We start from the raw sequence: 26,200 nt of genomic DNA, 5'->3' as shown, positions 1-26,200 counted from the left end.
TGGCCATTACTGTGAACAATGTTTGTTTTTGAGCATACAGCCAAGAAGATACATATGAAGAATTGTAAAAACAATGAGAAAAAGATATAATCTCAGTAAATAATCTTGCTTGAAACTTGGAAGAAACCTCACATTCTCACATGGCCCAATAGGTTAACTGCCCTGCCTCCATCAAACACAACAGTTAACCGCCTTTCCTTTTCTTTTATCTGTATCTTCTTATTATTAATTATGAGCTAATATTTAAAAAATCTCTCCTTTTTTCTACCAAAAAGAAATAGTTTAAAGAAAAGAAAGAAATGTTCTTGGCTCAGGTTGTATATTCTGAGTCTCATGGTGGTTGAGCTATCCACCTTCACTTGGAACTACTCGCCATAAATTAAAGACAATGAATCCAGCTTTCTTGCAGATAATAATATACAATACATAACGAAAGAAACCCATTTAGAGTGGTAGCTTCCCCATTCTTCAGGGTCTAAATCTTATACCAACCAACTGTGAACTGTTTTTACGCGTAGGGGCTAACTTTTCAAATTTTTTTTTTTTCTTTTTAGCTTTCTTATTCTATTAGGATGGTAATGTTGTTCAGCTTCTTTTAGACTCACTTTTTTTCTTTATAAATTAAGAATACGCTCCTTCTGTTTTTCTCATACTAGCCACCTAAAAGAAAAAGCCCATACACACATATATACCAACCTTTTGCTAACCGGCGCCTCTGCACATACACAATGGATAGTATAGATATGGATAAGGAAAGATTGACGGCTGAAATGGCTTTCAAAGATTCTTCCTCTGCCGTTATCAAAATCCGGCAGCGTTTGCCGGACTTTCTACAGTCCGTGAAGCTCAAGTACGTAAAATTAGGTTATGGGTATTCATGCAATCCTGCTACTATACTCTTGTTTTTCATAATCCTTCCGTTGTCCATTTCTACACTTGTTCAAATCACTGGTCTTGAACCAGACCTGGTGTACGCGTTGTGGAAGAAAAGATCCCTCCATGAGATCGACGCGGCCACTAGACTGGCCGGTTCTGCTTTGTTGCTAGTCCTTCTGGGAGCCTACTGGGCAATGCGGTCCAGAGCGATATATTTGGTCGACTTTGCTTGTTACAAACCAGAAAATGAACGCAAGATGTCGATGGAGTCGTTCATTCAAATGACAGAAGAAGGCGGGTGGTTTAAAGATGAGATAGTTCAATTCCAGCGAAAAATATCGATGCGGTCAGGATTAGGTGATGAGACGTATTTCCCAGCAGGAGTAACATCTAAACCACCGAATTTGTGCATGGAGGAAGCCAGGAAAGAAGCGGAGTCAGTCATGTTCGGAGCATTAGACTCACTTTTTGACAAAACAGGAGTTAAACCAAGAGATATTGATATTCTCATCGTCAACTGCAGCTTGTTTAACCCGACTCCTTCACTTTCCTCAATGATAGTCAACCATTACAAGCTTAGAACAGATATCAAAAGTTACAATCTCGGTGGAATGGGATGCAGTGCAGGACTTATATCTATTGACTTAGCTAACGATCTTCTCAAAGCAAATCCAAACTCTTATGCAGTTGTCGTGAGCACAGAAAACATAACTCTCAATTGGTATTTTGGTGAGGATAAGTCAATGTTGCTGCCTAATTGCTTATTCAGAATGGGCGGTGCTGCTGTTCTCCTTTCGAACAAGGCACGTGATAAAGGTCTGTCTAAGTACCAATTAGTCCACACAGTTCGCACCCACAAAGGAGCAGATGACAAACACTATCGATGTGTTTACCAAAGAGAGGATGATAAAGGTACCGTTGGAGTTTCATTAGCCCGTGAATTAATGGCAGTTGCTGGAGATGCATTAAAGACGAACATTACTACATTAGGTCCTTTGGTACTACCTTTAAGTGAGCAATTTATGTTTTTTGTCACTCTTGTTAGAAGAAAGCTCTTGAAAGCAAAAATAAAGCCTTATATTCCCGATTTCAAGCTTGCTTTTGAGCATTTCTGTATACATGCTGGTGGTAGAGCTGTTCTCGATGAGTTGCAAAAGAATTTGCAACTCAGTGACTGGCATATGGAACCATCAAGAATGACTTTGCATAGGTTTGGCAACACTTCAAGTAGCTCGCTTTGGTATGAATTGTCTTACACAGAAGCTAAAGGTAGGGTATCAAGAGGGGATAGAGTGTGGCAAATTGCATTCGGCTCAGGGTTCAAGTGCAATAGTGCAGTTTGGAAAGCGCTAAGGGCCATTCCTTGTGGGGAATCAAGGAGCAATCCATGGGCTGATTCCATTGACAGGTATCCGGTAAAGGTTCCTGTAGCTTGATTAAGTTGTTGAATTTTTTTCAATCTAGTAGCCCTGGTGGGCATTGTATTACAGGACTTTGACAGGCCATAACCTGAACCGGTGTCATGGATGCCGGTCGTAGTCCCTTCTGTTCTTTTTAAATCACTCAGCGTGAGCCCTTTTGTATTAACACCGATTCCACCCTTGTTGTCACAAAGTGATAGAATTTCATAACTATCTTGAATTATAATTATAATTATGGTTATGGTACTTGAATATAATTGAGAACACATAAACTACAATTGGATTTTACTCCTTTCATCTTAGAAGAATATAATTATTTTATTAACATTATGATAAAATTGAGTTAAAACAAATAGCCTCCAGTAGTGTACATCAAAATTCAAATCATAATCATATCAATAGTACGTCTGAAATGATTTAGAGGGCAGTACATACAATTCTGTGTGTGTTGTAGGGTACATATCTGATGCTAAATTGAATGCAGACTGCAGTCACAAACGTACCAACAGATTTGAAGTAGATGCATATATAACGGCAGAACCGAGAGGAATTTGTTGATTATGGGTGCATGTGCCATGTGGAGGTCCCGGCCTCCAAACATATACATGTAGCTACAGTGAATATTGGCCTTTGATTTCTCTCGACTTATTAATGCCTCACTTACCTGGCCAAGTGGCTTATAATTAAGACGCTGCATAACTCATTTATTTACATACATCTACAATTTATCCAGAGCCTCCCGGACCGCATAACACTCTTTCAATGGTACTCGTATTCTATTTCTCGACTTTATTTTAATTGGTCCATCATTTAACTCGTTTTAATATTTTTATTTTAAAAAAATTCTATAGTTAGTTTGTTTCAAATACTTTATTTTAATCCATAATAAGATAATGACAACTAATTTTTATTTATATAATTTCATAATTATGAAAAAATTTAATATTTTTTGTAAATTTATCAATTTTTTATAAATCATTAAATTTCATAAAAATTATTATTTTTTCGTAATATAATTTATTTTTCGCAACTAATTTTACTAACAAAAAATAAATATAATTTAAAAAGATACGATGAAAATTACCATTTTTTATATTTTAATAATATATCTTGTGATTATAAAAAGATTTAGTATTTTTTGTAAATTTTTTATTTTTATATAAATTATTAAATTTCGTATAAAAATAATTATTTTTTATAATATCATTTATTTTCTTACAGCTAGTAATACTTATGAAAAATTAATTTAATTTATGAAAAAATATAAAAATAATTATCATTTTTTATAATTTAGCAATATATTTTATAATTTTCTCGTAAATCATTTAATACCACAAAAGCAATAATTTTTTCATATTATCATTCATTTTTAGCAACTAATAACACTTATAAAAATATTAAAATATTTTTATTTTTTATAATCTAATAATATATTTAGCGATTATGAAAAGATTTTGTAATTTTTATTAATTTATAATTTCTTTCAAAAATTATTAAATTTCAGAAAATAACCATATTATCATAATATCATTAATTTTGGTACCTAGTAACACTTAAAAAAAATTAGTTTAATTTGTGTAAGAATATGAAGATGATTTTTATTTTTCGTAATTTAGCAATATATTTATTTTGCGATTATAAAAATTTTAATATTTTTTATAAGTTTGTCAATCTTTTTGTAAATCATTAAATTTTACAAAAGTAATCATTTTTTTGTAATATCATTCATTTTCTTGCAACTAGTAACACTTATAAAAAATTAGTATAAATTAAAAAAATATATTAAAAAGATTGTTATTTTTTATAATTTAATAATATATTCTCGCAATTACGTAAAGATTTAGTATTTTTCATAAATTTTTTATTTTTTCTAAATTATTAAATTTTAAAAAAATAATTAATATTTTATAATATTCTTTTTTTGGAGCTAGTAACACTTATGAGAAAATAGTTTAGTTTGTAAAAAAAATTTAAAATGATTATCATTTTTCATAATTTAGAAATATATTTCGTAATTATAGAAAATATAATTTATAATTTTTTTAAATAATTCTATTTCGGAAAAGTAATTATTTTTTTGTAAAATTATTTATCTTTCGTAACTAGTACACGAAAAGAAGAGCATAATTTGTAAAAATATGAAAAGTTTATTATTGTTTATAAAATATTAAAATTGTAGAGGATTGAATGAAAAAAATTAAGATTAAGCTGATTAAGAAGCAACGGTGCTAACGTGAGTAAAACTAAGTGTTGGCAAATACTATTACTTTTGTGTATGTGTTTCACTATTTTTCCAACATAGATATGAACTATGATAGTCATAGTTTATCTTGATTTTACCTTACCAAACAACCTTTTTTTTTCTCCTCTCTTCCTCCGGAAATGGAGGCCAAGGTCGTGGGCTCCACTCCCAATCACCTCAGTTTCAGTCGAAAGACACCTGGCAAGCCTAATTTCGTTTCTGCAGAACCACTGCCTCCTTTATTTCATCTAAAAACCTTCCAATCATTGTTGAACTAGGACCTAGTTGAAAAATCACTAAGTCACAACGCGAGTCAGTTCCTCCTAATATATATTCCGTTCAGCCAGGTGACCCAATATCTGATTTGGTATGTGGAAAGCCCGATAAGCGAGTCGTGCCTACTCTTACACCAAAGATAATCCGAAGCCTAAGCATGGGGTGGAGGAAGCTGAGGGCAGGGGTTCGACAAAAAACTTAGCCATAAGGGGAATCTATCATAGGGCGAGAGTGGTAAAAAGCAAAAGAGATTAGGGTGTGGGGGTGGAAAGGGTAAGGGGAGAAGGTGAGAGTAAAAGCGTGAATTGCACATTAGAAATACAATATCATTTAAGTGATAGTGACTGTGAATGATGAGTTTATGTGTATCCAGCCAGATGGGTGATAACTAAAATTGATTATGTGGATATATATATATTTAATAGTACTTTTTATACATCAATTTTGTAATACTGTTGACATAAAAACTGAATGGGTTAATATATTGATTGATGGAACCAATTGAAATCAAGTCTAATAGTACAACTACCCAACTTTTTCCATCCTATTTCTGAACTATTTTTCTCCTTTTTCTCAAAAATTTAAATTTAAGAGAATTTATATGTTGACTTTTCATATTTTAGAATTAAAAAAAAAAAAAAAGAGGTTACAATTACTCCTTCTATACGATAAAAGTTAATGCAGTATTTATATACATCAGATTAAATTTTATGTGGATGATTGACAACTTGTTGGATTAACAAGCTAGTCTCTCTATCTAAGCTTGTGAGCTTTTCTTTTCAATATTCTCTGGCCAATTTTATGGTCAACTTGCTTGTAAAACAAAATAACTGAATCTCTTTTGTAAGATCAATAGAAAAATATGTGATTAAAAGTTTTTAAAATATCATAATTATATACAATTAAGAGTTTTTAAAATATCATAATTACATACTGATCTATAATTACAGATTACTAGATAAAAAAGATAAGAAGAAATTTCACAATGCATTACTATTTTTTTTAAAAAAATTAATGGTCACAAAATTATTATTTTATAATTTCTTTAAATTTTTATTTATACGATTTTTTTAAGAAATTTTATCAGAAAAAAAGATATTAAAAATATACTTAAAAATATCTAAAAGAAATTATTTTTAATCTATAATATTATGAATTTAATTCTTTTTATTTTTTAAAATTTTTAAAATTTCATCAGAAAAAAATACTAAAAATATACTTAAAAAATATCAAAAATTTATAATTTTAACATTATTATTATAGATTTTATTTCAGAATTCTATCTAAAAAAAATTCTAAAATGTATACCTATAAAATAGCAAAAGAGTATTATTTTAACTTGGATTATTTAAAATCAGTAAAATAAAATAATATTACATATCTTTTTTATAGAAATTACCATGTTTTAATGACACAAAAATTTATGTTTCAAAAAATATACTATAATATATTAAAAATACTAAAACACAATTTAAAATATAAGTACATATATTTATATAATTAAAAAAAATAATTTAACGGTAATAAATATACTTAAGGAATTTTAATAAAATATCAAAAAAATATTATAATGCAGTTTCAAAAAAATCGTATAAATAATTTTTTAAAAACATAAAAATTTAATCATAAAAATAAGATTATACATCCCATTTCTCGTACTTTTGTGAAAAAAATCTAAAAGAAAATTTTAAAATTCCTTGGATTGTATTTAAGAAACCCACATATCTAAAAACTTTACAAAAAGATTATTTTAATTTATATTTTCTACAAGATATCAATTATCTCGCAATTAAAAGAAATTATATTCTTTTTCATTAACGCGGTAACTTTTCTATAAATTATTGATTTATGTATAACTATTTAGTAATTACATAAACAGATTTTCATTTTTCACAACATAGTAATTTTTCATAATTATAGAAAATTATATTATTCTTCACTAACTTACCAATTTTTTCATAAGTTGTTGATTTATGCAAAATTGGTCATTTTCTTTAAATAACTAAAAAATATTTTCATGTTTTATCAAAAAATAATTTTTCATAATTACAAAAACTGTACTTTTTCTCTAGTAATTTTCATAAAACTGTTGATGCAATTAAATTCATTTAAGAGTCAATAAAACAAAGTAATCCTACTTTGTTTGAAACAAAGCAGCTTTCTAGCTGGTAAAATTTTGAATAATGATCCCAATTTTAGAATAATTTCACCTTCCGATTAGGTGAAAATAATAGCTATTTTCAGTATTTCTCTTATTTTTGTTTTTTTTTTTTTTTTTTAATTTTGATAGTTGAAAACAAAATATCCAATTATTTGAGAGGTCTGAATTTCTGACAAGAAAACATAGGCCCAAACCCAATATGTGAAGGATGTTAAATACATGGACATTGAGAAAAAGAATGTTAGGCAAAAAAATGTGGGCGGTGATCCCTCTTCCACATAGACTTCAATGTTCTTTCATTCAAAAACAACCACCCGTTTTCTTGGGCATCTCAGCCAATTCTCAGCCATCTAGCCACCGCTATACTTCCACTAATAAAAAGCAGCGGCAAAAATTACAAAAACAGGACGAAGAAAAGCAAAAGGAAAGAGGGGCAGTAACAAATCAGCTGAGCGGAATAGATGTACTTTGGGCTATGCAGAAAGCAGCTGCTGAGAAAAATAGAACGAGTAATTCTAAAAGGAACAGAAAGAGAGACGGGTTAATCTCTGCAAGCGGCCAGAAGGAGAAGGAGAAGGAGAAGGACGCTGTTGATTATAGCAATGTTAGGCCTTTGTGTATAAAGAGCGACTGGGGTCCTAGATTGGACCGGTTGGAGAAGCGTCTTAATGAGCTGTCTGGTGCAAAATGATGATACTTTTCTCTGTTTCTTTATTAATTAAACCTTTTCTTTTTCTCCCCTTCTTATAATTGGCAAAGTTCTGATCTGTTTTCTATTGTCAAGAAGATATCCAACTTCACAGATATGTCTATGCACATAAGCTATCAGCATTGTCTTTTCCTCCATAAGTCAATAGCTTGCAAAGTTGTACTTGGAAATTCATGATGTAGGTTTTCCTTTTTAATTGGTTAGATTTGGAAGCTTAAGTTAGGCTTATTAATATAAATCTGAAATACTTTAAAAACATCATCTCCCTGCCAAAGCCAAAGTCCCGAAAGAACACACGCTCCATGCCTTGAAAGGGGAAAAAGGCAAGCCACCGATTGCTATTATATAGTTCAACAGACAAAACATAAACAAACAGTTACTCATGAGGCAGCAAAAATATTAATGAGAACTAAAGTTTATCAACACTCGGGGATGGCAATATAAACGGTGAGTGCATGCATCAAACAGTAACCATGCAGCCGTTCAAGTTCCGTTCACAGATAATCCAGGCGTTTTAGAGGCTATGGGAATGAGAGAAGCTTGCCAGCTAGCTTTGAGGAAAGGTTTCTCATCGATCATCATGGAGAGGGGGATGCCAAGGGTGTTATTATTGAGGCTGTTGTTAGCGATCATTCTGTCCAAGTTGATGATGGCTGCATTGCTCTTTTTAAGAGTTTTCATTCGATGAGTTTTCATTTGTTCCTCTTGACTGTAATTGGGCAGTCCATGTGCTGGCGACATAAGCCCTGTTTCATGAATCTTGATATAACAGTAGCCCAGTTCAACTGTTATGGATGGCTCACCCTGTGCAACGTAACTTGTTTTATGATCAGTGGAAGTTTCTATCTTTTTGACAAATAAAAAAATAATAATAATTGCTCCCTAAATTTAAAACTAAATGTGTGCGGAACATATGAAACAATAGAGAGATTAATTGCACTTTGGATAGGGAATGGTGGCTTGTACAGATACAAAATAAAAGCTACCTTTTTTTCTTAAATAAAATTTCCTGCTGCGTGCGATAAGACATGCCAATTAATAAACCAGTATGAGTCAATTACTGTCAATCATCTCCTACCACATCAAAGTCACAAAATACTTCACAGTCCTATTCTAACATCCTTTTCTCTTCCTCTTTTTTTCAAATATTCTCTCTTTGAAACTCTCTGAGCTTTGGGGCCGGGGAAAATAAAGGTAGGTTGTGATGGCTCTGTTATTTTGTTTACCACAAGTCATTGAACTACATCTCTCGATTCCCTGGAAAAGCTAGGACACGCATCTACACCTCAGCCACTAATAGGGTCGGTATCTTCTGCTGCGATTGCCATCATCCCCACTACTTCCAGCCCGCCCAGGTCCACTTGAACCATTGCTCCGCTCAACTCTCCTGGGTCGAGGTTGTGGCATCTGTACTCCAGGTTGCTGACTGTACAATCCCGACACAGTAAGGCAATGGCTGAAGAAACCTTGGTAAAAAGTAAGAAACAAGACACTGAAACAGAAGCTTACAGAACATAGCCAATTCGACCATCTGGTAGAACCATTGGCACCATATGCATCCCTGCTGGCATTGGACCCCTTCCGTATATAACTGGCTGCTCATGTACGAAAGTTCAAGAGAGAGATTTTTATTATTATGGCACTGTGTCAGCAGTCAGAAGGATTGAAAGAGGTCAATAAAATACCTGCTGAAAACTAGATGCTACACCAAATCCACCACCTAAAGAGCTGTATGGATTTCCAGCAAACCCACCATATGCAGGATGTGTAACATGGCTTGGATGAAGTGCGGCAGGGTAAGGATAAACCCCATCAGGTTTTTTGTCAGTCTGAGGCTTGGCAAGGACAACCTCCAAGACTTGGCCTATATTAAGGTCCAGTGGTACTAAGTTTCAGTAAAACATTAACTAATTAAAGGAAACAGATAAAACAAAGGCTAAACCATATTAGCTACATATAGGCTTGAAGTCCTGATAAGATTAAGGCACCTCATTTTTGCTCTGTTGATTTTAATTCCATAATTAAACTTACAACAGCATTTCCTATAAAATTTAATGAAGGAAAAAACATTAGAAGTAGAAGGCAGCAAGGTGTATGCAGTTGACTACATTCTAGAGTTTCCTGAGGTTTATCCATATTTTTCCTTGAAAAACCATCTCCAATTAACAACACAGCTATAACATAATAACGATGAGATATTAGAAAGGTCTAACCTAGAGAATGAAAGGGGGTAAGATGTAATACCTCTTGAGAAACAAACAAATAACAGCTTTTACTTAAACAATGATAGCTATCATTCTATTAATTAACTCAGAGGTAAAACAAATGATAACAAAATATTAATCTGGCTACTAGCTTAGTGGCATAAGACGTTTCCATAGAAGTTCAATTAACACTTTTTAGGACAATATACGATCCTGATATCTGACAAACAGGTTAGTTTGGCAATATCAGATGATTCAATTTAAGTTGGATTGATGTGTTGACATAGATGTTTTAGAAAATTACCATCAATTTGGTATTTCTCATTGTCTCTAACTGCCTTCAATGCACTTGACCTTTCAGCATAATGAATGAACCCAAAATCTCGTTTGCCAGCTTTGCCAGGTGGCATAACAACTTTTGTGACTTCCCCATGGCGCTGGAATAGTTCCTTTAGCTGCTCAGTGCTAGTGTTCTCAGGTATATTCTTTACATAAAGAGCCTTAACCTGGCATCAACAGTAAAATGAAAACATTAAAAGCTCAAGTTATCAGTCAAACAGACCGGATGATACTTTCTACAAGAAAGGATAACCTTATTATAAATTAATGATTAAAATGTGCTTTGTAAAAGCATGCCAAAGAGATCAATAAGATTGATAGAGCTAGCCACTCTGTTACAGAACTTGACAGTTCCAACTTTGAAAACTCAGCTTCTTCAGATTGCTCAATTAATAACTCACCTGAGCAGCAGCAGCAGATTGATCAGGTGTGCCCTTCGGATCAGCCCAACTAACAGTTGGGGTATTTCCCTCCAGCTTAAAATTTGCATTTAACATTTTCTGCCTTGAATAGTCAGCACAGGCATTGTTGTAATATAATACAAATGCAAAACCTCGATTACGTGATGGATTTTGAGGATCCTGGAATGTAACAGAATAGAACAGCATCAGCATTGTGAGTAAATAATACAATTTATTCATTATCAAGCAAAATTATATATCAATTCAAAAATCTACCCGTATTAGCTCAATGATATCCACCCCAGGACCAACCTCCTCGACAACTTTTCTGAATTCATCCTCTGTCCAGTTCTTTGGAACATTACCAACAAACAACCTGTTCTTGGTTTCAGAAAGCGAACATCTTAAGGTTTTCCCCTGCAGTGATGACACATACTTTTCAACATAACAAAAATAATACAATTATGCAAGTAGTGAAGCTGCCCAAGTGATAATTACCTTGAACTCCTTACTGTGAATCTCTTCAATGGCCTTCTGGGCAACCTCCTTTGATCTAAAGGCAACAAAAGCAAAGCCCTTGCTTTCACCAGTGTCCTTATCTTTCATTAACCTTATCTAGAAGATAATTTAAAATAAAATACACATTAGTGATGACAACAAGAAAATAAGTTTGTAGAAAGCACAAGTACCTATCAGAACAGTTATAACCTCAAAAATATCGCCTATTGGCTCGCAAAGATCCCTCAAGTCATCTTCTAATGCATCCTTTGGAAGCCCACCGATGAAAACTTCGGAACCATGGGGAGGCAGGGAAAGAAGTTGAGCATGCTTCTCTTTTTCCTCTTCATTGACAGAAGCAGTAGGCTTTTCATCATCTTCCAGAGGCTCTGAATTAGTACATTTTCTAGCTATTTCTGGTGATTGGTCTTCCTGGCTACCCTCAGTTTTTGAGTCATCATCATCCTCTTCAGCATTTTCTTCAACATTAGCATCTCCGTTATCGTCATCATCGTCTCCATCCTCATCTAGTTGATCTTCAACGTCATCTTCCATTTCTTCCATGTAATTGTCCTCCTCATCAAGATCAACCCGTTCCTCAACTTCTGTGCCCTCTGCCATATGTGTTTCAGGCCCCAAGTCTTATCATCCAATAACTGCAGTTAAATGGTCCCTCTATTAACTGCAAGCTTCATTAACCATTATGGAAAATGCATGGAACCTGTGCAAAATGCACAAGAACTGATGAAGGAAAATAGCACAGAGGAACAAAACGCTGGAAGAAACTTAGAGTCTGAAAACTCTCCATGGGTCGGATAGTAACAGGGAAACTACAGAATTGTAGCTGCTAAGAATAGCAGCAGCTATGAGAACATTGCCATAGTGATACATCAAATATGATATATACTTTGAGGACGGACTAACTAATTTCCACTTGCTCGAACTGGTTGACAGAGGAAAAAATACAAAAGCTAAATTTTCCATTGAAGAGGTGGAAAGCTGTCGGTGATACCAGTGATTTACTCGAGTGAAGTAAGATAAGGTTTTCAAATTTTATCTTTTAATTCACTTTCAAATACTCCAAGAAAAAGGAGGAATAGCTAGATTGCTGCAAGTGGGCAGGGTAGAATCAATAGTAAAAAGGGAAAAAATATTCATATTTTAGATCAAAGACAGAATTTTGATGCTCAACCCTAAAGAAGCCGGACAGTAATTGCAAAAAATCCAATCCAAAATTTAATAGTCAGAATTCAAAAACGAAAGCAGCAACAATACCCACAAACGCTAACTGATTCGACCCTTAATTAAGGGTTATCTAAAAAGACAGCAAGGGTGAAGGGGAGGCACGAATCATCCCCAAACCCTATGTAGGAGAGACAGATAAATCTAAAACAAATAAAAAGGATCATGTAGCAGGTGCTTTGAACCCAAAACCCTAAAACAAAAACTGAAAATTTAGCAGATTTGGAATGCAATGAGCTCTAAAATAAAATTAATAAAGCATCGAATAGGGCAAAGTGTAAAGGCATAAACCTTTTGGGCAACAGAAAGGCAAAAAAAGAGAAATTAAAAGGCATAATAAGTGAGTGAGAATTTGGCGTACCAGTGAGTGTTTATTTAGGTTTTTGTGGTGTGGTGACTGAGATTTGCTTTGTTGTGTGTTTTTGTTTTTTTGTTTCACCTTTGCCTTGTGGTGGTGGTGGTTGTGTTGTTGGTCTGTGTTTCTGTTATCCGACGAACCCAGAGATGGCTGCTTTCTTTCCTGAAAATAACCTATTTAGGAAACTGCTTCGATCTGCCACGGCCGAGTCTATGCTTGTCCAAGCCCTAATATGTTAGAGAATGCCACGTTACCTGATTACCTATGTTAAATATCTGTATCACCTTGGAATTTGGAGTCGTTTTCATAAGCAAAAATCTAAATTTCATTTCAATAAATTTGATATTTATTTGGGAAGTTCATGCATATGTCCTACTTCAGATTTATTAAATTACTCCTTTTGTATAGACTATGTGACTAAGAATTAATACATAGATCATTATTTACATTAATCTCTAGTTTAAAAATATTCTATTAATTATATTTTTTATTTTTTTAAAATAACCCATATTTTATTCTTGCAAAGTTACAGTTTAATTGCATTTTTATGAAAAAGAATGACCTATTTCTTTGTTTAGTAAAAAAAAATCTGTTTATGAAGTTTTTAGGGGTGAATAGAAAGAATTTAAGAAATTTATAAAGTAAAATTTGAAATATGAAAAATATTAATTAAAGATTCTTTAAAGAAAAAAGGTTTGGAGAGGGGTGACTCATTTTGCTCTTGTCGTGTTCGTCAATTGTCCTGTTAAATATGCCTTAAATTATTCTATATTACTAAATAAAAAATTAGTTATAATAATAATAATGAGGATTGTTTTTGTTAATTCTAAATGTGATTAATTAACTTAAAATGCGAAACAAAATTCTTCCTCGTATCTTTTGGGCTTTGATTAAGGAAAAAAAAGGTGTGAATTTGGACCTTCTTCATTTCACTATCCTCTTTTTCATTTTGATACTGTGAGCATTAGGTTATGGAACATGTGACAAGGATGTATTATATATATATACATATAGCATGCATGTCTTCTTTTTTTATTTTTTTATATCACAGTAACAGTAAAGGCTCTGAATCAATCTAGCAATTTTTGTTTTCTTCAAAGGAGCATCTATTTAACATTCTCAATTTCCTTCCAATGCTAAAAAAGAAGGTAAAATCTCTCAATTCAATATCTCAAATTATTAAATGTAGCCGAGCTCAATTGATCAATTAATAGACATTTTGTTCTGCATGAATTGCATAGACGACCAGGCCATAACTAGATGCAGAACCCAATATAAATCGGCTTCTGTTATGGCCTAAATCGCACAAGTCTTGGACACATTGTCTGTCTATCTCGTAGAGGAATTTGGGTCCTTAATTGGCGTTAATACTATTAGACAGTGTGGCCCATTTTCATATGTTTACACATAACGCATGAATTATCATAGTTTTAATGATTCAATAAATTTAATTAAAAGAATTTTGAGAAATTGAAAGTCCAACTAAAAAGATAGGAGATTCTAATTGCACTCTATTTTCGTTTCAAACAATAGCAAACTTCTACCGATTCTGTTTTCTTTTGTATAGTATCAGGTAGCGTATGTAGCAGTTTCCAGCTATTAGTCTAATATGCGCGGCTTAAAAACCAAAGAACAAGAGAATACACTTCTAATGCATACATATATAATAACGCCCCTCTTTCTTAGTGATCCCATAATGAATATTCATTACTTCAGTTCTTGTTACTACTGACTAGAGTGCAAACCCTTGCATGCTTATAAATTTTGCCAGGTCTGCACAGATAGCCCTTTTTTGGGGCACAATGAATGTCCTCCGAGCATATACACAGTCCTTCTAACGCACATCCCTCCTTAACTATAATCAACCCTTCTTTTTGTCCAAGAACTTGGTCTGTCCACTCATTAGAAAACAACCCAATTGGATCATACATCTGCCTTACCCTTAAGAATTCCCCTGCATTCTTGTATTTCTTGATAGCTCCTTTGAAAGCTACATTCCTGTTCTTTCCCCAGTGCGGCAAAGCTCCGTACTTGAACACCGCCATTTGTTCTATTTCTTCAAGTATATCTTCATACATTCTAGGAGTCATTGGGTCCTTGCTTCGATAATATGTGATATCAAAGTCTATTGCATCTTCTTGCTTGCCAAAGTATGCACTTGATGCCTTAACATATCTCATGAGGATACCATTGTACTGTTCTATAACGCATAAGCCTTTAGGTTCCAATTTGACTAGCTCTTGCACGTCTTGGACAAAGCTCTTGACGGCCGACAGGCCAATGCTGAAGGTAGTTTGGTGAAAATACTCGCCTCTTACTCTTGGATCCCATGGACAAGCTGTTATAAATGCATCTTCGAGAGAATCAAGGCAGGTCCCTGATGATTGGAGGCGATTCTGATATCCAATTACAGGATATCCTGTAAACAGAACACCTGTAACTCTGACAGTTTTAGTAACACAACTAATATCCTTAAATTAATGCAGCTTACATATGTACTTGGGGGGGATACCGTTGTTTGTCAATCCATAAGCTGACGTAAACAGTACATTTGAAGTCAGTCTTGCACTAATACACTTGCCTTCAGCATCACCCAGAGATTCCTGATTCTCCTCTGATTTCAAAACCAATAATCGCGTATAATTCAGAAATAAGAACAGGAAAATTGCAAGAAGTAACAGAGAATGAGGCAATGTACTTTTATTAGCTAACCTGTGTGTCTAATGAGTAACAATTCGAGTGAAGGTGTAGGGCGGAATGGTATACTGTTATACAGACCATTCCCAGATATGTTAGAGGAAATGCGATCATCAATACGGTATATTGCCTTGTGTTGACTAGGGTACCATGTTATATCTGCAAATTCGTGTTGATGGCCAAAGGTAGTGGCTTGATCTCCCAAGTCCGTGTCATTCTTCGCCACGTAGGTGATGGATCGCTTGAAGAGTGGTTGCAGTTTCAACGTAACCTGTGCGCAATTGAAACTTCCATTAGTGATCAATGGGCACATATTTAGGCCTAATAATCTCGTCCGCAACCGGTTTTATACATTTTTTTCAGTTCTATCATGACCAAAATTATCAATATGGTTTATCAGAATTACGTTCTGTTTTAATTTTACCCTACCATCACAAACGCGTGCCGTTGATAAAGTGGCATGTCCATGGAGCTCTCCATTAATTAAATGGTGTGTTTTGATATCATCATCATCAAGCATGTGGATCGAAAACTAACCGCTTAATACTTAAGCTAATACTAAACATTAATCCAAAAGATGCCACTGTTCTTAACACTCCATCAAACACATGGATCTCATATATGCTAATGGCCACTATTTGCTCTGCCTTAGGGAAAAGGTAATAAAACAAGACAAAACTAATTATAACTTGCTTTTCTATGAGATCCCGTGTCAACCCAGCGAGTTTGTGATCATAGATCGAGATACTAAATATTCTTTTCCTTGTAATAATTACCATTTTCAATACACTTTGAAGAAGCTCTTACCATTGATGGGAAACACAGACAAAATTATACAAATGAAAATAATAATAAGTATTGTGATTCTGAATGTTTTGGATATTAATAAATTCGAAAAGCTGAAAAACATTGAGCTTTGAAAGCATTGTGTTAAAATGGTGCCCTTTTTGTCAATTAATATTTTAGTGTTAGCTTAAGTCTCAAACGGTGAGTGTTGAATTCATGTGCTTGAGCCACTACGATATCAGTAGCATATGTTTAATGATGACAGAATAAAATTAAAATATAATTATGCACAATTAATGGACTAAAACGGGACCTACATGTAGCAAAATAATTATGAACTAGCAACCATCGTTATTATTTTCATTACAAAATTAAATTTAATAAATTTTTTAATATTTAATACAAATTTATAAAATTTAAAAAATAATAGTAACTTAACTATTTTTAAATGTTCTTAGTCTTTTTAAAATATTAAAATCTTATTCATCCAATAATATAAAAATTATTCATTAATTAATTTTAATATTATATAAATCAATATATCAATATAATTGATATTACTATTTTTAACATTAAAAATTTATTATATAATAAAAATATAATCTATTATTAGATATAATATTAAAAATATATAATATAAAATATTATTTTTTAAAATTAAGAATATTATTTAATTACAAAACTAATTTATTAGTTAATATAATATTAAATATAATTAATATGATAATTTTTAGAATATAATTAATATTATTATAAAATCATAAAATCATAAAATTATAAAATTATTTATTAGTTAATATATAATTAATATATTATTTTTTAAAATCAGAGTCACCGATTAATTAAGAAATGTTATTTATGAATTCATAAATTAATAGAAAAAATATAAAATTATATATAAATTTATGTATTAAAAATTAAATACGTATATAAAAAAAATAGATGTATACATATATTCATATACATATATATTTGTTTGTGAGAAAATAAATCAAGCTTTGATCTTCCCAAAATTATTTCTTCATAAAAATTTAATTTTAACAAGTAATATTATTCTGTTTCGTTAAACATGGTAACTCCTTTTGGAGTATATAATTATTATGTTCAAATAAAGTTAAACACTAATATAAGATTCTTCATACGGTTTATAATTTTATCACGTGACAATTAAAACATATAAATTTCATTCAAAATTCTTGTAAGAAGTGTCTTATAAATACATAACAAATCTATGATAATAGGTATGTAATATTAATAATGCAACATGAATAAATAATACTGTGTAATGAAATTCTTATAATTAATTAATATTTTGAAGAATAAATTTAGAATGAAAATAATTTAAAAAACATTCAAAACATACAATTTATAAGGATTACTTTAATCATTATATATATATTTTTTGGTAATATTTTCATTTTGGTAAAATCATTCTATATATTTTAGTCTAACGTTCGGTGGAAAAGTAACTTTCATACCCTTTTATATGGGAATTTACTTTTCCATTTAGGTGACACATTCAATTTTGGTAACAAAAAGACGGACAATTGCATTCCTAACAAAGACAATATCTATTTCCACAAAAGAGAAAAGGTAAATACGTTTCGATAAGGGCTATGTATGAAATTACTAAGCAAGTATATGGAAATCCCCAAGTCCACAAATTGATGATTGCTTCAATTTTACAGTAAAAAAACTTTTCTCATTAAAATACAAGGAAAGCCGTTTTACCAAGTTTATCACTTTGCCATTTTAAGGAATTTCAAATTTTAACACTAGCATCTCAATTCTATAAATTCCTTCACTGTATGTTCAAGAGGAAATTTATTATCTTTTTCCAGCTAAAATAATGAAATTAAATTAAAGACAAACCCTTTGGCCTATTAAACATGAAATTTGTTACAAATTAAATTATTTAATAAATCATTAGATAGAAAATGCCAAAAGAGATTAGGTATAATTAGAAAAGATAACATAATGATGAGATTAAGATAAAGATAAAACTCATAAAACACCGAATTGTTAGGTATTACAATCTCCCAAAAAATAATCTAGAACATGTTGAGTTTTATCATATAAAAAGAATATTTAAATGCACCTACTTATTCAATAGTTGAATTTAATATCAAAAGTATTTAACGCAATTAAAAGAAAACACTTTCAAAAAAATTAAGATGTTTTGGTTTTACTAGTTTGATCCTTATACAATGCAGTGTATCATCTCTATATTAAGATTACATATAATATTATTTCAATTAATGGATCGGCTGGCATTTCTATAGCGATTGTTTTGTCCCCTTTCATATAATAAAGCATAAATCTAATGGCTGAGAATTTATCCTATACTGATACAAAACAGGCACAATTTTCTTTTCCTTAACATCCAATTTATCGATTCATAGAAGGCTTGTAGGAGGCGGTACATAATTGAAAATCGTAAGAAATGAGAGTTCAAAGATGATGCCAGCTTTGGCATGGTACGCTATCCTTGGATCCATTTGATTACTTAGGAGAGGTCCAGGCATGCTAGGCTTTACTGAAGACCGGGTAATTTGTGAGCATAATACATGTATTTCCTTGGTAAATGCGCTCAGTGTGCAGTATGCCTTTTGGTGGATCTCATTATTAATTAACAGGTTTAAATAGCTAATTTATATTAGTTCAACTCTAAGCAGTGAGCTCCAATATTAGGATACAGTTTTTGGATACTGAATTAGTAATGGATTTATAACCCCGAGAAATGTTATCTATTTTTATTCCAATTCTTGTCCACCTATGCGATATTACTTTCTAATTTCAAAATATTAAAAGATATTTTTATAAAAATCTTATATACCACGTCATTAGGCAAATTTTTTTTTTTTAAAATAGGTGCTTAGCATTTTCCATTAATTATATCAACACCAGGTAAGTCTAAAGTAATTATAAGCACCGGCTCCTTGGTGACAAGAAAATAATTCCACCATGAACATTTCAAACACCAAAATCCAAGAAACAAAATTATGACACACTGCAAATAATGGACATGATCATGACCAAGAAGACGTACCTTCGAAATAACTCCAAGAACTCCAAGCGAAACCTTGGCAGCATTCAGTTCACTGTTCCTTTCCTCAAGTCTCCTGACTTTAACGTAGCCATTTTCAGGTTCTCCTGGGCTAACAATGGTCAGCTCCACCACATAATCATGAACCGAACTCCCTTTTCCCCACAGCGTACTTCCATGAGCACCTGTGCTTAGTAGACCACCAATAGTTAACCCCCACCAGTACGGTGCATAAGGCAATGCGAGTCCAGCATTAGCTCCCTCATTAATTATCTGCCTTAGTGTTACGCCACTCTCCACGGTCATTGTCATTGATCGAACGTCGATGGATAATACATGGTTTAGGTATTTAGTGCTTATAAGCAACCCGTCTTCACCATCTGGGCAAACTAGCTTAGGGATGCTGTGAGAGTAGCGAGTGGCTGCTTTCATTTTTCTTTTTGACTTGGTTGCATTTGCTACTACTGAAATTAATTCTTCCTCTGTTGTGGGATAGGCCACGTTTGCGGCTCGGCAAATGCTTCGATCCGGAAAAGTGCCATAAGAGTTTGTAATGGTGCAGTTTATGTTTACTGAAGTGCATTTGATAGGGTCTTCTGGAGGGGTAGAAACAGCTATACCGAGTAATAGTAATAGAAAAGCTGATCGGAGAAGAAGCTTGAATATATCCATGGTGGTTGGTATTGTTATGTTAATTCTATTGAAAGTGTGGCAGTAGATGTAGTTTGGTAGACATATACATACATATAAATAGACTATATGTAGCGTGAAAGTGTTTAGACCAAAAAACTAAGGATAACAATTTCGGATGCTTTGAAGTAAAGGACTTGAATTACTTAGGTTAATCGATTTAAAACTTGTCAAGAATCACGAGGGTACAGGAAGAGAAATACATTGACGTAAGAGAAAGGAAGATAAAAGCAAGAAGGCATTACGAAAAAAATCAAATTAAACGGACAGAAGTATATGGAAGTGTCCTTAATTAGGTTGTTGAACTTGAACACATTCTTGAACACGAGGCTTATGCCATATGGCCCATGGATAGCCATCAATTTACACACGTGTCGCATATATACCTTAAAAGAGAAGGGTGTGAGTCCCACAAATTTTGCAGCCTTTTGTAAGGGAATTCTATAATATACGAGAGGACAGGACACATTAAAAATAGTGAAATAAGAATGATCGATGTGGTACTGCACTATGTTAGCTAGTGGGCACTGACGCTGTGGCGAAGCACTTGAAAGTTGAACACAATGGAAGCCACCACGCGTTTTCACACCCAACATTATGATTTTGGTGCTTATTAGTATACATTTGCTTCTCTAGTGCCCAAATCTGTATAATGCTAATGGATTTTTCTTAGTTGCCAAGATACATTCCTTCTCTCTCACATTCACGTTTTAATTATTTTTATTTCTGTTATATTTATATGCATATATACTTAATTTATTTTATATTCTTATGATTGTTTTGGATAGATCTAATTCGAAAATTTATTTAAATGAATTCTGTCTATGTTTTAAAAATATAATTTTTGTTAAGACTTCTTTCGTCAACATAAAATAAATATATAAGTTTTCTGCTTCTGCATGTCCTACAAAACTTAGTTTTTGCAATCAACCCAGGTATTTAACCCCACTTCGATTATCTCATGCCTTATATATTGATCCAAACATTAAACGAAACTAAACCCTAGCGGGATTCTAACTGTCCATACTCCAAACTAAGCCGCTTGGACTTTCCATGTCGTGTAAATAGTGAGACTTAACCAAAATGTCTCTTACCTATTATAAAACTCATTTTTTAAAATAATAATAAAAAAAAAAAAAAAATCGTTTCGGTGGTCAAGAGACCTGATTTTTTAAATGAAAATAGTAAATGATTTACAAAAACTCTATGTAGAAGTGTCGATTTTATATGGAGTTTACGCTTTTTTCTTGGTAAACAAAGAGAGTTGGAAGACCAACTAATTCCTCATGAGCCAAGGAAGAACAAGACCAGTCCTATCATTCATAAAAATAGGAAATAAACTAGGAGGAGCCTGATCCATGACATGAATCCCAATAGGAAGAGAAGAGGCAAACTTTGCTAGAAAATCAGAAGCTTGGCTTCCCTATACACGTGCTTCAAGACAACACGCCACTTTTGATTTAACAGACTTCAAATACCATGGACTAGATTATAAAATTTGTTACAAATATCCATCTGACCTTGAACCAAATTAACAACACAGCTACTATCAGTTTCAACTTCCAGCACCTGAAATCCTCTATCCCACGCTCAGCTTCTGTTATAGAGCAGCTCCCTATATTCATAGCAAATCCAACCACCCAATTGCCACAACAATCTCTAACAACAACTCCTACTCTTGCTAATTTTGTTAAACTGCAGTATGGTCCATCATGTGTTTAGTTTCAGAATAGAGCCATTAGGAGGTAACCAGCTAATCAGAATCTCCTTTCTTGACTCCCTTGTACTATCATCTAGATTAATGCTGTTACCATGAAGAATCTCGTCTGTTTTAACAGTAACTTCTACAAACAGACTTTTTCTACGAACCACTCCCTCTCTAAAAATATCTTCATTTCTCCAAGCCCAAATTCTCCAAATAGCAACTCCAAATATGCACTTCCATCGCTGGTATCTCTGAATGTTAAAACCACTGGAAAAATTCTTTAACATCCATTCTTTCAAGGCAAATGGAATTTTCAGCATGATGTTCCGGCGAAACGACTCTACATGGAGTTTCCGCTTTAAAATAATATTGATTTATCGTGAAGTCAATGGTCTCTAAAGGCTCCCTATTACTGATTATCCCATAAAATAATGAAAATGTTAAACATTTTATTATTATTTATTTCAATTTTTATTCACATAATGTGAAATATTAGAAATAGTAAACTAAACCGAGACTAATTTAAAAAATCCAACAAAAATTAATATTATTTTATTGAGTTTAAGTTTAGATTAAAAATAGTTTAAAAATATGTAAAACTAAATATAGAACTAAAAGTTAAAATCTCTATATCCTCTACCACTTTTATCTTTTAACCCTTAAAAACTGTTTTTAAATTTTATCTTTTCTTATTGAGTTTTCAACTTTATTTATTTAATTCTATCTATTCATCTAATATAAATATATAACTACATATAATTTTGTTTGTTGTTTTTCTTGTTAAGGATTTTTAATTTTTATACAAATTTTAATTTTAATTTTCGTATTATATTTTTAAAACAGAATTCAATTAAAAATGGATGAATTTAAATTTATTAATTTTTCAATATTAAATAATAGGTTCAGTTTTAAATAAATATAACATGATGGATTATGATATAGCTTCTAAACCGATCAATCCAATCCACGAACTCCCCTATGCTATATAATACTTTTACTAAACTGTTTCTTACTCTTAAAATATAAAGAAACACTTCAGTAATTGTATGCCATATCAAGTGAGTAAGAATTAAAACAAATAATAGTAAGATGTACAACATTAATCCTGAAATAAATATGTAGTCGTGGTAAGCGAAATATACAATATATTTACTTTTAGAACACAATCTATAATATTTTGAGAAAAAGAAAACCTTTTATACTTGTTTAAAGTTAGAAAACATATCCTTTTGTCATCTAAATAAAAATAATAAAATAAGAACTTTATAATATTTCTTTTAATATCACAATTACGAAAAGAAATCAAACAGAAATGTAAAAGATTGCAAGCTATTTATTATAGAGGCGATTGCACATATTTACATGTACCAGATAAAGAATAGATCATATTTTTATATTTTAAAGAAATAAATTATTGATTTTTCTGTCATACCGAGTATCGTATTCAATATATAGCATCGACTAAGATTATAAACGAGACATGCTTCTCATAGACAAATAAGGAAATCCTAAAAGAGAGAATAATATGTGAAGGAGAAAGATAAAACTGAGAGAAATAATGACTGCTCTAATGAGAGGCAGCCCTATAATTATCTATTTATATGAGGCACAAGATAACCCTAATACATCCAATGGCTGAGATTAGATCTCAGTTTAACATTTACAAAAACTACTTTACTAATTACATATATATGGCTAGCAATTTGCAACATACGGAACATGTATCTGTTGTCTGTAATTTGATTCATAAGTATCAGCTAATACCAATAGATGCATTAATTATGATATCGTGTCCGAAAATATATCAACGTCAGTTCACAATATAAATCTTTGCATGTGTTTCGAATTTTTTTTTTAAAAAAAGCTCTATTAGCTCCAGATCTAATAGGGTTATGATATTTACAGTTATGATATTGTTAAGTTTGGTCCTGAGTGGAGCTGCCTATTCGCGCTTGTGGTTTAGTGTGTTTGATGTGAAATCCGTAAAAAGAAAAGGAAAACTATGGAAGTAAAACAAATGAGTTGGTCTCCTCCATTTGTGGAGTGGTGCAGACTTCTTATATTTGGGAACGGATAAGGAGAAAGGGTGGAAGGAGAAAGTGAGGGGTTGATTATAACTTTTCCATGTTCAAGAAAACAAGAAAAAGAGATGAGAATTTGGAAAAGTGAAAAGTTGATCACTTGGACTCACCAATATGTAATCACTCCAATTTGGAGATTTAAACTTTCAAAATCAGTTTATATGTTTACTCCAATAAAACATATGGATTTTCTTACCCATGGATTTTACATATGAAAGAATTTAATTGTAATTTAAAATATTTAAATATTTTTAAATAAATATTACTAAAATTTTATTTTTTCTCATTCAATTTTCTCTCATTTCCAAACAATAAGAGTCCTTCTCACTTTCTCTCCCCACCCACTTCTTTCCCAAACAAAGAGTTAATGCTGATGGTGCTGTTTAAGTCGGAAAATGGTTTAGCGATGGCTGGGGGGCTTGATTCGCCATCTCTTGGATGGATGGACTGTTTTGCCTTTAAACAGGCGGTGGTGCTTGTTTGATTACATACTACTTGGGATCTTGATATTAAGAAGCTTACTGTTGAAAAATAAATAGTCAGTGAGGGCAGTCCAAAAATGGTGCTAGTTTCTGTTTGTACGCCTAGTGTCAATGGTTCTCCAAAAAATGGGTGTTTTTTAATCACTTGTAACATTTCTCCTTAGTGCTTTTATTTAGAAAGTTAAATTTCATACGCTATGAAAAACATTTCTTCTCGAGGAGGTAAACAAATTTAGTTAATTAATTATTTATTTCTCTCATTTCAAGTTCTTCATTTCGTATGCGTTTCGTCAAACCTTGTTTGTTGCCACCTTTTTTGGGCTAATGCCTCTCTAGTTTTTGCTATTATAAGTAAGAATTATGTTTCCAATTTCATTTTGTGCTAAAAAAACTCAATTAATCAACCCATTCTCATGGATATCCAAATCATATCTATGCTACTTCAAGTAGAAACGTCAGCTGTATCAAACAACTCATTACCTGGAGTGGAAATGTTCTTAGAAACATGTTATGCTCATTATTATCTACCAAAGAATGAAGGAAAAGTAAAAAGAGAATTTAGGCTACTCCAATACTTGGCTAAGCGTATAAACCTCTCTTTGCCTTAGCTCAAATAGGGTCGTTTGTTGAATTTTCACATTGTTGCCTCTTTAACCATTAATTACTAAAACAATTCCTACTTATTTTTGAGTGTATAGTACCAAAAAGAAGAAGCATTCTTTTAATTCTTAATAAGGAAAAAATTATATATAAGATTTTAAATTTTAAGCCAAAACGTAATTAAATTTTTGGATTTTAAAATAACTTAATTATATTGTTAAAATTTAATTAACATAGCAACTATATTCTTAAAGCTAACTACGCCTATCTTAGTATGTAATGATGTGATATCTTATTAGTTTTAGATGTTAAAAAAATCGTTTTAATTCTTTTCAATTTATTTATTTTGCACGTGAGAGAGTATTTGCTTTGTTTTTAATGAATAAAAATTATAAAATGATAATTTCTCATTCATTTTGACAAAAAAAAAAAAAAAATCAACTCTATCGTCAATTAGAAAATGAGTTGGCTTCAAAAAAAATATAGTTATTCTGTTTTCTAAACTTTAAATGTGTAATTAAGCTGATATAAAGTTTAGAAGTTTAAAAACACTTTGGCCAAAATTTCAGAAACTTATATGTACTTTTTGCTTATTAATGATATGTCACATGCAAGAAGAAGATATTATAAATTAAAAGATTATTGTCTATTCTTTATAAAAATACTTATTTATTAAATGACAGAAATTTAGAATTTATTGTACATTCTCATTACTTAGTATAAAATACCTGTCATTCAATTATAAAATTAGATTTCTCAGGAAGATCTTAATATTAGGCGCAATTGGTGAATGAAGAGTTGAATTTCTTTCAGTTTTCTGTTCCTTGTATTATAATTTCTGAAAACAAGCTATTTTGGGCTGGACTCCATATCCTAAGAAAATATATTGGGCCTTAATGCCGAGCTCAGAGCACAACTATTGATTATTTAAAACTAAAAAAATAGAATAATAATCAATCATAAGTGCTATTCCAATTTCAGAATTTGAAGTGCATGATTACATCCTCAAATTTGTGGATCATCTTTCTTGAAAGAGGAAATAGTCATAACAGCAAGAGCCAAAGGCTCCTTTTAGTACCCAAACCAATTTGGTATAGAAAAAGGAACAGCATTGAGTCGTCATCAATTCTATGATGACTATAAATTTCAGTGAGGATAAGAATTGATAGATCATAGCACATGGTCTCTCTTCAGTTCATCTTTTCAATATGCAAAGCTGTACTCTTTTATTTCTTACGCACATGGGCAAAAGCTACAAAGATGCTCTGATATATGGATGAAGTCAGAAAATAGGAAAAGGGAAACCCCACTGATGCAAGTGTACAGAGATGCCATTTAAATAAAGTTTTCATTGCAGGGCCTCTTGGGGGTCAATCACAATACTTT

General features: G+C 31.9%; 4 protein-coding genes across 4 annotated transcripts; 2 read left to right on the top strand and 2 right to left on the bottom strand.

The window, feature by feature from the left end:
* The first annotated feature begins 344 nt into the window (after nt 1–344).
* Nucleotides 345–2,523, top strand: LOC8266305 (3-ketoacyl-CoA synthase 1). The gene has a single exon (XM_002529929.4). It carries the CDS (start codon nt 729–731, stop codon nt 2,310–2,312), a length of 1,584 nt encoding a protein of 527 aa, XP_002529975.1. The 5' UTR covers nt 345–728; the 3' UTR covers nt 2,313–2,523.
* Nucleotides 2,524–7,187: 4,664 nt separating this feature from the next.
* On the top strand, nt 7,188–7,726 carry LOC8266306. Its single transcript, XM_015725855.3, has one exon. It carries the CDS (start codon nt 7,215–7,217, stop codon nt 7,665–7,667), a length of 453 nt encoding a protein of 150 aa, XP_015581341.2. The 5' UTR covers nt 7,188–7,214; the 3' UTR covers nt 7,668–7,726.
* Nucleotides 7,727–8,599: 873 nt separating this feature from the next.
* Nucleotides 8,600–12,973, bottom strand: LOC8266307 (heterogeneous nuclear ribonucleoprotein Q). Its single transcript, XM_048374705.1, has 9 exons — nt 12,731–12,973; nt 11,338–11,783; nt 11,128–11,244; nt 10,906–11,046; nt 10,630–10,809; nt 10,194–10,395; nt 9,371–9,549; nt 9,195–9,280; nt 8,600–9,111 (listed from the first exon to the last, which is right to left on the bottom strand). Exons 2-9 carry the CDS (start codon nt 11,746–11,748, stop codon nt 8,979–8,981), a joined length of 1,449 nt encoding a protein of 482 aa, XP_048230662.1. The 5' UTR covers nt 11,749–11,783; nt 12,731–12,973; the 3' UTR covers nt 8,600–8,978.
* A 1,231-nt stretch (nt 12,974–14,204) lies between these two features.
* Nucleotides 14,205–20,183, bottom strand: LOC8266308 (probable L-gulonolactone oxidase 6). Its single transcript, XM_015725851.3, has 4 exons — nt 19,260–20,183; nt 15,440–15,695; nt 15,240–15,341; nt 14,205–15,161 (listed from the first exon to the last, which is right to left on the bottom strand). Exons 1-4 carry the CDS (start codon nt 19,926–19,928, stop codon nt 14,440–14,442), a joined length of 1,749 nt encoding a protein of 582 aa, XP_015581337.2. The 5' UTR covers nt 19,929–20,183; the 3' UTR covers nt 14,205–14,439.
* Between the last annotated feature and the right edge of the window lie 6,017 nt (nt 20,184–26,200).

This window comes from Ricinus communis, chromosome 1 (genome assembly GCF_019578655.1).
Source record: "Ricinus communis isolate WT05 ecotype wild-type chromosome 1, ASM1957865v1, whole genome shotgun sequence".
Lineage (NCBI taxonomy): Eukaryota > Viridiplantae > Streptophyta > Magnoliopsida > Malpighiales > Euphorbiaceae > Ricinus > Ricinus communis.
This window is presented reverse-complemented; position numbering and strand designations above follow the sequence as displayed.

Bases quoted from the DNA above. Each gene is read 5' to 3' on its own strand.
- LOC8266305 (XM_002529929.4), top strand. From the start codon at position 729: ATGGATAGTATAGATATGGATAAGGAAAGATTGACGGCTGAAATGGCT.
- LOC8266306 (XM_015725855.3), top strand. From the start codon at position 7,215: ATGTTAGGCAAAAAAATGTGGGCGGTGATCCCTCTTCCACATAGACTT.
- LOC8266307 (XM_048374705.1), bottom strand. From the start codon at position 11,748: ATGGCAGAGGGCACAGAAGTTGAGGAACGGGTTGATCTTGATGAGGAG. The intron at 11,245-11,337 runs GTTATAACTGTT...ATTATCTTCTAG, and splicing joins CAATAGGCGATATTTTTGAG to ATAAGGTTAATGAAAGATAA. The intron at 9,112-9,194 runs GTAAGCTTCTGT...GGGATTGTACAG, and splicing joins GGTCGAATTGGCTATGTTCT to TCAGCAACCTGGAGTACAGA.
- LOC8266308 (XM_015725851.3), bottom strand. From the start codon at position 19,928: ATGGATATATTCAAGCTTCTTCTCCGATCAGCTTTTCTATTACTATTA. The intron at 15,696-19,259 runs GTACGTCTTCTT...AATTGCGCACAG, and splicing joins TTCTTGGAGTTATTTCGAAG to GTTACGTTGAAACTGCAACC. The intron at 15,342-15,439 runs GTTAGCTAATAA...TTTTGAAATCAG, and splicing joins GTTACTCATTAGACACACAG to AGGAGAATCAGGAATCTCTG.